This window comes from Xenopus laevis, chromosome 3L (assembly GCF_017654675.1).
Source record: "Xenopus laevis strain J_2021 chromosome 3L, Xenopus_laevis_v10.1, whole genome shotgun sequence".
Classification (NCBI taxonomy): Eukaryota; Metazoa; Chordata; class Amphibia; order Anura; family Pipidae; genus Xenopus; species Xenopus laevis.
In genome coordinates this window covers 58,793,103-58,802,700 of record NC_054375.1, presented here as the reverse complement: position 1 = coordinate 58,802,700, position 9,598 = coordinate 58,793,103, and the positions used below count along the sequence as shown (strand labels likewise).

Below are 9,598 nucleotides of genomic sequence, written 5' to 3'. Positions count from 1 at the left end.
ACTGCCAATATCTCAGAAAAGGCTAAAATCAGAAAATTAATGTAAATAATCAATAATAAAGTTTAGTCTTATGAGCTTTGACCCCCCTTTAAAGTGCTATAAATTAATTTTTTAGACTCGAGTATCATTTACATATACGTAACCTAATCAAGAACAACCAACTACATTTTCCTTTGAATATTGCTTTTCCTGCAAGGGAACCAGATATCAATGAGACCAGGGCCCTGCCGTCACTTTCATCTGGTCAAACTACAGTTGCTCCTGAAATATTGTTTCCATAGCCTTCTGTATTCAGTAAATTGGAGTGGGAATACATTTTCTTTAAAACAGATGCATGGCTGCTGTTGCTACAGAGCGGAATGGAAGCTAAAGTGGCTAGAGTGACATTGCTAGCTAAACAAAGTTAAAAAAAAAAAAAAAGTCTGCATTTAAGATTTAATAAATAAATGAGACACCTTAATGACCTCTACCTAGTCATTGTGGAGTGTTAATCTTTTCAGACAGGACACTATCCAAGTAAAATAAACAGTGCAATCATATTCCAGGTAACCAGACTTAAACCCAATAGGCTGGTTTTGCCTCCAATAAGGATTAACTATATCTTCGTTTGGAACAAGTACAAGGTACAGTTTAATTAGAGAAAAAGGATTCTTTTTTTAAACGGAGTCTATGGGAGAGCCTTTTATTTCGGAGCTTTCTGGATCCCACACCTGTACTATAAACACCATGCATGGGTATTGGTACTTAAAGTAGTGATGGGATTGGTGAAAAATGTTGCCTTTAGTGGGTACAAAAAAAAAACCTCATGTTATAGATATAAATATTTTTTTTTAACAACTTTTGTAATCTAGTCATAATTAAAAGCATACTTAAAGGAACAGTAACGTCAAAAAATAAGTGTTTTAAAGTAATGAAAATATAATGCAGTGTTGCCCTGCACTGGTAAAACTGCTGTGTTTGCTTCAGAAACTCTACTATTGTTTATATAAATAAGCTTCTGTGTAGCAATGAGGGCAGCCATTCAATGGAGAACAGGCTCAGATTACACAGCAGATAACCTCTGTCTGTCGTCCATTAGTTAACCTGTGCCATATAGCCATTTTTCAATTTCTGCCATTGCTACACAGCAGCTTGTTTATATGAACTATAGTAGTGTTTCTGAAGCAAACAGATCAGTTTTACCAGTGCAGGACAACACATCATCATATTTTCATTGCTTTAAAACACTTACATTTTTTGGTGTTACTGTTCCTTTAATCAGTGGGCCTGCTCTAACCTCCTCAACCTTTCCTCACTTCTAGTGTGCCTCTCAGCTTTTATGGTTAATCCCTGCCTGCTCTGGCTGAAGCTCCAGGGTTCTGTCAATGAACTGAGTTGCCTATTTTCCAAGACAACACACAGATTAAGCTCAAGACTTTACCTTGAAAGTGTTTACAGGATATTCTGCCTCGAGTAACAATTTTTCAACAATAACTTCCCAGAATCATCCACACTTTGAACAAAAATACTACGGAAATGTATTTCTGCATGGATATTTAGTTCTGTACATTCATTCTTTACCATCAATTAGTTAAAACTTGAATGACATATTTCATTCATAACACTCAGTCATCTGTTTATTTCAACAGATAAGTACAGCGGTAAAACCAAGTTATAACATGTGGGCTATGGGGCAAGGTGAGAGCACAACCAATAATTACATCTGAAACAACTGTAGGTCCTATTTAGTTGAATTTATAAAAAAACGCCTCTTGAAAATGTCGGGGAGTTTTGCATGATTTCAGTCCAAGATTACTGAGAGAGACCAAGCTTTTTCTTCAGCGATTCTGGCATCTCAGGGGGAGGAGGACGAGGAAGTCTGAAGTAAACCTTCACAGAGTCATAGATAAACCACTGCAAGGCAGTCAAGGTACCAATCATGATAATACGGGCAGTCAAACCCTTCCAGACACCTGTTGAGAATAAGAAAATTGTTAAAAAAAAAAAAAAAAAAAAAAAAAACACAAAAGCTTGCTCTGAGGAAGAAAGTTTGAAAATGGTATATATACAAACCTTTAGGCCCAAGTCTCTTTAGAACTTCCACAGCAGTGCTTCCCTTTTCCTTGTTCAGTACAGAGACCACAGAATCAGCAGGATGTGAGACAATAGCACAGAAGACACCAGCTAAAAAGATAAGATATGTTAAACATCTAGTTTTTCAACATTTATTAATGACAAAACAGCTATGTATTCTGTCACCTGCAGCTAGAATTCGATTGTTTCGAGTTGTGGTTAACGTTTAGCTGCTGTGCTTTTGATAAGTTCTTTTTAGAAATGCTAGCCACCAAACCTTTAAATTCACTACTATTACAGCCATCTTATTATTCATACCATTGTAGTTATTTCACGCAAATTGTTTTAGTAGAAGATCCCACTTACCAATGTATCCAGCCACAAAAGTGACAACCAACTGCTCAGACTTTGAACATTCACTTCTGGGCTTGGGCACAACATACTTGTAGAGTGCTTCAACGGTTCGTTCAAAGCAAGCAAATTTCATCATTGTGTATGGAATCTGCCTCATCCAGAGAGGAGCAACACCTTTGTAAAACCTATATGTGAAAGAAAAAAAAAAGAAAAAAAAGAGAGAAAAGAAAGTGAGGGTCAGGCCAGAACAACCAAAACGTTATAATCTTTAGTCACTTCCCTAATGAGTCTAAGAATCAAGCATTTGCAAATAAGCAGTGTCCTGACAGAAGAAACAAACTCTGCAGCTGTTGGTATAGGTATGGGACCAGTTATCCAGAATGCTCAGGACCTGGGGTTTTCTGAATAATGGATATTTCTGTAATTAGGATTTTTGTACCACAAGTCTAATAGAAAATTACGTAAAACATTAAATAAACCCAAAAGGCTGGTTTTGCTTCCACTAAGGATTAATAATATCTTAGTTTGGATCAAGTAGAAGGTTTCATTATTCGAGAAAACGAGAAAATCATTTTTAAAAATGTGGATTATTTGGATAAAACCGTATATGCGAGATGGCCTTCTGTAATTCAGACCTTTCTGGATAATGGGTTTTTGTATAACAGATCCCAAACCTGTATTAGAAACAAAGGGCTAAAATACAAGTATATTACTCTCATGCCAATGACCAAATCAACGCTCACTATAAAATCATAAAGTTCCTGAATGTCTATGCTAGAATTGTTGAAGGCATAAGACATGCAATTAGAATGAGATATCCACAAAGGTGCATTTAGAGTAGCATGTAACTTCATAAGCAGACGGGAAAACAAAGAAGAATATTCATTAGGGGAAAAAAAGTTTTAACTTACGCCCAGAGGCCTTCTTCAGCAAACATTTTGGGAGCAGCTTGCCTTAAAGTATTAGCATAGCCTGGTTGTGTCTGAATGCGGACTTTTGCAGCTTCCATTGGAGCCAGAGCAATATCAGCAAAGAACTCAGCACTGGCAGATGCAGCCAGGTAAAGAGATGTACGCCACAGGTAAGTATTTTCCTGAAAAAGTTAGCATACATTTTAGTGGGTAAAAAATCATATTTTAACTTACTATTGCTAACTATTTTGATCTGGTTCTGCCACACTCCTTTACTAGCTAGAAGGGCAGATATGTCTATAAAAAATGAGTGATATAGATATATATATATATATTCTATATAAAAGTTTAATTTCACATTTTCTACCAACACCTGCAGATTAACATGCATTAGCAAAAAGTTTTAATCTAAGGGGGTTACTAGTTACCTCGCCCATCATGTTAGAGTACAGTATCTTGAACACTTCATAGAAACCAAACTTGCACAGGCCTTGCATCGAATATCCAATGAAAGTTGGAGCCCATCCCTTTGCAAGGCCACGAACACCGTCTTCTTTAATGGTAATGGAAAAGCCTTTGAAGATGCTCTGGTATTTTTGGGGGTCAACCTTTAAAAAAAATATAAGTTAGCAAATGGCTTCTGAGGCTTTACTTATTCTGTTTGAACTCTTTAAAGACATGTCCGCACATATGCAATATTCTGATGGTGGCAAGTGGTTGTGAAACCACGGCCATCAAAATGCCAAGACAAATGTGCAGGTATATTAGTCTCACATGCCAATGACTCAAGCACCTTTGACTGTACAACCAAAAAAGTTGCTGGTCGTCTTAGCTGGAACGGCTAAAAGCCCAAAACGTGCAATTAGCAGGACTCAGCATAAGCGGACTTCCACAAAGGTGGATCTAAGGGAGCATGTTAGCATTCGACAGGGGTTCTTCCGACTTTGATGAACAGTAATGACAACATCACAATGTGACAGATTAGTAGCCCAGAACTTGCATCCACTAACTTCACTACAGAAATCAAATTCCAAGAGTGCAACCCAACACAAAGCAAAGGTGTAAAAGTCTCTTTAAACAATGCTTAGTAAACAACCCCACAATGCAGTATTACGCATTTCATGTGCTGGGAAAGAATAAAATACATATATACTTTAAGGTTAGAATGTGTTATATTATTATATATTGATTAAAGGAATTGTTCTGTATAAAAATAAAAACAGGGTAATTAGTTTGTGCAAAATAAAAAGTTTCTAATATAGTTAGTCAAAAATGTAATGTATAAAGGCTGGAGTGACTGGTTGTGTAACATAACTGAGCAACACACTACTTCCTGCTTTTCAGCTCTCTTCGTTTCCACTTATTGGTTACCAGACAGTAACCAATCAGAGACTTGAGGGGGAGGCACATGGGTCATAACTTTCTTTTGAATCTGAGCTGAATGTGGAGGATCAATTGCAAACTCACTGAACAGTATGTCCCATATGGTCCCCTTCAAGTCTAACGAGAGCTGAATAGCAAGACAACAGGTCGGTAGTGGCACCTTACTCTGCTGCTTTCTATTTCATGACTGAGCCACGCATTAACAATTTTATCAATAAATATGTTTAGAAATTATTATAATTACTACAATTGTTAATAGTCGGTAAAAAATGGGTTTTACTGCTCTTTCCTCACTATAATTAGATAAATCTAGTAAATCTCTGCACTTCTTACAAGTGAGTTCTTTGTAATTAACAGGGACAGCCAGGTTTTTGTTTTTATTACTTGTGGCACGCATTATATGAAAACAACTCAAATTCCCATAGTAGAGGCTTTTAAACTATTATTTATAAAGCACAGCCATCTTGTAGTCAAATATCTGTGTATAAACCACCTCAGCAAACTTTAAAAAATGTTTCTACTTGAAGTCGTCATTGAAAATTGCTGGACACCATAACCACAGTTTTAGCCGAGAGCTGCTGGGGGGGGGGGGGAGAAACAGTTAACGGAATACACAGGCAGTGCCTACAGCAAGATGCACTTGGAATTTTAGAGATGTGTGGACAGCTGGAAAATTCAGCTCTGCGTATAGAAACCTCTGCTGAAAGGAAAGCAAAACTGTGAGCTGTTAAACGTATGGCATACTAACCTGAAGACGGCATTTGACCAAATCCAGTGGTACGACAGCAGTGTGGGTTAGACCACAACTCAAGATGCCACCAAAGCCACAATATGCATAAAACTGTGCTGAGCCATATTCACAACTGAATTCATCTGTTGCACAAAAATGAAGACACACCATGCTTTTAAGTCAAATGCAAGCTTTAGTAAAGTGTTGTTTGGCAGCAAACAGATTAGTTTATGAAACACATTAGTTCATTTACACTACATACTAAATTAAGCGAGAAACAAACCTGAATTCTGCATTTAACCAGGTCTAATGGGACCACTGCAGTATGGGTTGTACCGCAACTTATGATTCCACCAAAGCCACAAAGTGCAAAGTACTTGCCAGATCCGTAAGCACAGCTATATTCCTCTGTGTAATCAAAAAGTGACATTTCTTCAAAAACACTGAATTAAAGTGGACCTGTCACCCAGATCCAAAAATCTGTACAAGAAGAGTCCTTTTCAAATTAAACATGAAATCCAATTTCTATTTTTTATTAAAGCATTCATAGCTGTTATAAGCTCATTTAAAAATCTCCGCTGTCAATCAAATATTGTCTGCCCCTCCTCTATGCCAATGGCAGACAATTATTTCACTTTCCATTCAGCACTTCCTTAATGTCACTGCTCTCCACATATTCCCCCATTCTCTTAACCATTTAATTGTGTAACCAGGGCATGGGGATGGACATTGGGTCCCCCATTCTGGTGCACAAACAAGATTCTGAGATGAGACAAGACTTGCCTTAATAACAGTGTGCACAAAATGGCTGCTGCCTGCAAATAATTTTGAAATCCCAGATTGAAGGAAACAAGACTCAAATAATTTATATAGTGTAATTAAAGTTCATTTTGCTTGACTAATGTGATAAAATAGGATTTTGAATAATTCCTTTGGGTGACAGGTCCCCTTTAAGTCCATGAAACAGGTTTACAGATCAGTTTCAAGACACTGAGAATGCTGTTGCTAAAGTAGGGTCAAGGAGAATTTAATGTATCTGCACTCTTAATGGAAAAATATATTTACATATGCAGTCTGTTGTAATTGTCTCCATAATGAAGACATCTAATGCAAATTCTAGCATTGACTAAAAGTCAAGGCCTAGTAAGGCAATAGACAGCAGTAGTCATGCAATGGAAATTATGTATTGTGCTGTAATATATGCAAAACTATTACACTGTGGTGTCTTTAAAAAAAATAAAAAAAAATAAAGCAAGACTAAGACCTGGTTCTCATCATATTTCATGAAGTCCCAGAATATGAGCAGTAGAGAGAAAATCAGAAGTTAAAAGATCTGATTTTTACTCTACTGGACATAGTTATTTTAATATCATTCTATAAGAGACCTCTGTTAATCCTTTACCTTTCAGGTGGAGAAACTGCTGTGTGAATTTAGGTCTACACATTCAGTAAAATACAAAGGATAATGGCTGAACTAAAAAGTGTAAATAAATCATTTGAAGATAAAAATAGATATTTATTGCAAAGTGCACTAGAACACCATTCACTTCATGCTAAAATGTATTGTTTTATTCTTAAAAATATTTACATTTGCCAATACCTTAACTAAAAAGCCATGAGAGACTGTCACACAAATACCAAAGGCCTTTATTTGTCCTCTACAGTTCATACATATATGTCAGTCACAGGCTGTCCTTCAGGTGACCTACTTCAGCAGGCTTAAACAAGGCAAATTAGCCCAGGATAAAGCCAGTTCATAACCCAACACTGCAAGTTCTAACCAGGACTAAAAATGGTATGCAGTGCAAAGCTACGTCACTAGATTCTGAAGGTGATCATAAAAGGCAGAGTAAATGTAAAAAGCATACACAGTATAGAATACTTTAAGCACTGCAGCAGCTGACCTAAAGTATCAGTGTCACAGTAAATAAGGCTTCATTTATACCTTGACAGTAGCGTGTAATCAGCGGCTATACTAACATAACGATACATATTTTACCATTATATACTACAAACTTACCATCGGCAACTGCAGCAGCAGAAAGCTGGCGGGTTGGCTTCGCTTGGGGGATATTGCTGTTCCTTGATGTTACAGAATCCTGCCCCAACTGAAAGTGGGGAGCATGGAAAGGGTTGGTCCGCGCTAACTGCACAACGGAGGAAAACATTTCGGCGGCAACTAGAAAAAAAAAAAAAAAAAAACACATTAGAAATGTAAACAGCATTTCAAAATTTAGATAAAATGTATATTATATTACCCTCCCCCCCACACAAAGATTTTCCACTTCCTCTTACATTTATTGCTGACTGTCTACTGCATTCTATACCTTAGCCCAGGGTTCCACAACCTTTTTTTTTTTTTTTTTTTTTTTACCCGTGAGCCATATTCAAAAATATAGAGTTGAGGGGAAACACATGCATGCAAAAACTTCCAGGGGTGCCAAATAAGGGCTGTAATTGGCTATTTGGTGGCCCCTATGTAGACTGGTAAGACTACATGAGAATCTGATTGGCAGTACACCTGATTTTTATGTAGGGGTGCACCGAATCCACTATTTTGGGGGCCAAATACCGAACCCTAATTTGCATATGCAAATTAGGGTGGAAAGGGGAACATTTTTTACTTCCTTGTTTTGCGACAAACAGTCACACGATTTCCATCCCACCCCTAGTTTGCACATCCCGGATTCGGCGCATCCCTATTTTTATGTAACCAAAACTTGCCTCCAAGCCTGGAATTCAAAAATAAGAACCTGCTTTGATGTCACTGGGAGCAACATGTTGCTCACAAACCACTGGTTGGGGGGGGATCACTGCCTTAGCCCAAAGCAAGACTTCTTTCATGTCCAAACCCCATTCTAACAGCAAGATTCATTAGGAGCAAGACTGGTGGCACACAGCGATTTTCAGCGGTCACCTCCCATAAATTTAAATGGGTTCCACCAGCATTGTACTAGCTCTACCATTCACTTCATTTAAACCCAATTTAACCATATCCATCATGTGACATCAAGAGGGATACCTCACATTACAAACCTTGAAAGTGCATTCACCCAAGATCATGCTTTATGACTTTTGAATTAGATCTTTGGTCAGATTATGGGGGTTGCTAGGGTCTATGCTTCCTAGAAACCAAACACTGGTTGAAGAGGAAGAGGGCATGAGCAGAAAGTTGATAAGAAAATAAAGGCTAAAAGCCACGAAGCCCCACCCCCAAGAGCAGCAGTTCTTTAAGCAGCCAGGGTCAGTGACCCCCATTTGAAAATGGCAAAGAAACAGGCCACAAATGGGAACGCTGCTAAGAATAGGGCAGTTTATAACACACTAAAAAAGTTATCTTAGAGTCGATTTACTTGTTTAAAAGCGTGATTGGAGCCTCGGCTGAGCCACTTATACATGCCCTGGTTATTCGTACGCCATTTAACCTAGTTAACCAGCCCTGATGATGGCTCAATAATGGGGTACCATCCCCGCTCATTGTTTTATCATAGGAGAAGGTCGCCTCGCTCACAGTGACGCTTCTATGAATATGAAATCAATGTATTTCTCCTGCGCTCGGAATCAGACTGGGAACTCTGACAGCGACTCTCCGCACGAGTTCTATGCGGCGGAACACAATAAGACACTGTCAGAAAAAAATAAATGTCGCAGCCACGAACAGAAAACTACATTTGAAACGACCGAACTAAAGAGAACCCTTCGGCTTTCTCGAGTTCCCTGGAGACATTTTAACATCGCAAACCAGAAAGCTACGGCAAATGAAACCCCGCGTACTAATCCCTCGCAATGCGGCCTAGCAGAACTCACCCAACAAGATGGCGTTCACCAGCCCCCTCACCGGCTAACAGAGAGTGAACGTCCTACAGCGCTAATGAATTTGTCCTTCCGTGACGTCAGCGCAACGCCCCTACAGACAAACCGCCGAGCGGATTGGATACATCGACTGACGTCACCACGAAGCCCGCTTTCCCATTGGACGGGGAGTCGCAGAGTCTTGAAAAAAGATCTTGTCACGTGGATTATAGTTCGTGTGCTGTTACGTAAGGGACGTATCTAATCTTCCGATTGGACGTCCTGCAAAGTGACTGTGCCCAATGTCACAGTAGGAGGTCAACTTCCACTCTGACCTTTAAATCCTTCTCAACATGGTGTTACAAGGAAATAAATG

General features: G+C 38.6%; 1 protein-coding gene and 2 non-coding genes across 4 annotated transcripts; all 3 read right to left on the bottom strand.

Moving 5' to 3' along the window:
- Positions 1 to 418: 418 nt before the first annotated feature.
- slc25a3.L (solute carrier family 25 member 3 L homeolog) lies at positions 419 to 9,394 on the bottom strand. Of its 2 annotated transcripts, none has more exon segments than NM_001086726.1 (8): positions 419 to 1,952; positions 2,053 to 2,163; positions 2,419 to 2,591; positions 3,318 to 3,499; positions 3,746 to 3,925; positions 5,449 to 5,573; positions 7,451 to 7,609; positions 9,238 to 9,290. In NM_001086726.1, coding segments are annotated over 7 exon segments (1,080 nt in total). In that variant the 5' UTR covers positions 7,599 to 7,609; positions 9,238 to 9,290; the 3' UTR covers positions 419 to 1,791.
- Positions 3,024 to 3,253, bottom strand: LOC121401705. Its single transcript, XR_005966447.1, has one exon. It is a non-coding gene; the product is annotated as a small nucleolar RNA SNORA53 (small nucleolar RNA).
- On the bottom strand, positions 3,995 to 4,235 carry LOC121401704. Its single transcript, XR_005966446.1, has one exon. It is a non-coding gene; the product is annotated as a small nucleolar RNA SNORA53 (small nucleolar RNA).
- Positions 9,395 to 9,598: the final 204 nt, after the last annotated feature.

What these genes read in the sequence shown, in the direction of transcription:
- slc25a3.L (XM_018250691.2), bottom strand. Translation starts at nt 7,598, where the DNA reads ATGTTTTCCTCCGTTGTGCAGTTAGCGCGGACCAACCCTTTCCATGCT. An exon ending in TGGTTAAATGCAGAATTCAG is followed by an intron (nt 3,926 to 5,713) that starts GTTTGTTTCTCG and finishes TTTTTTTTAAAG; the next exon opens with GTTGACCCCCAAAAATACCA. An exon ending in GCTGAAGAAGGCCTCTGGGC is followed by an intron (nt 2,592 to 3,317) that starts GTAAGTTAAAAC and finishes TTTCACATATAG; the next exon opens with GTTTTACAAAGGTGTTGCTC.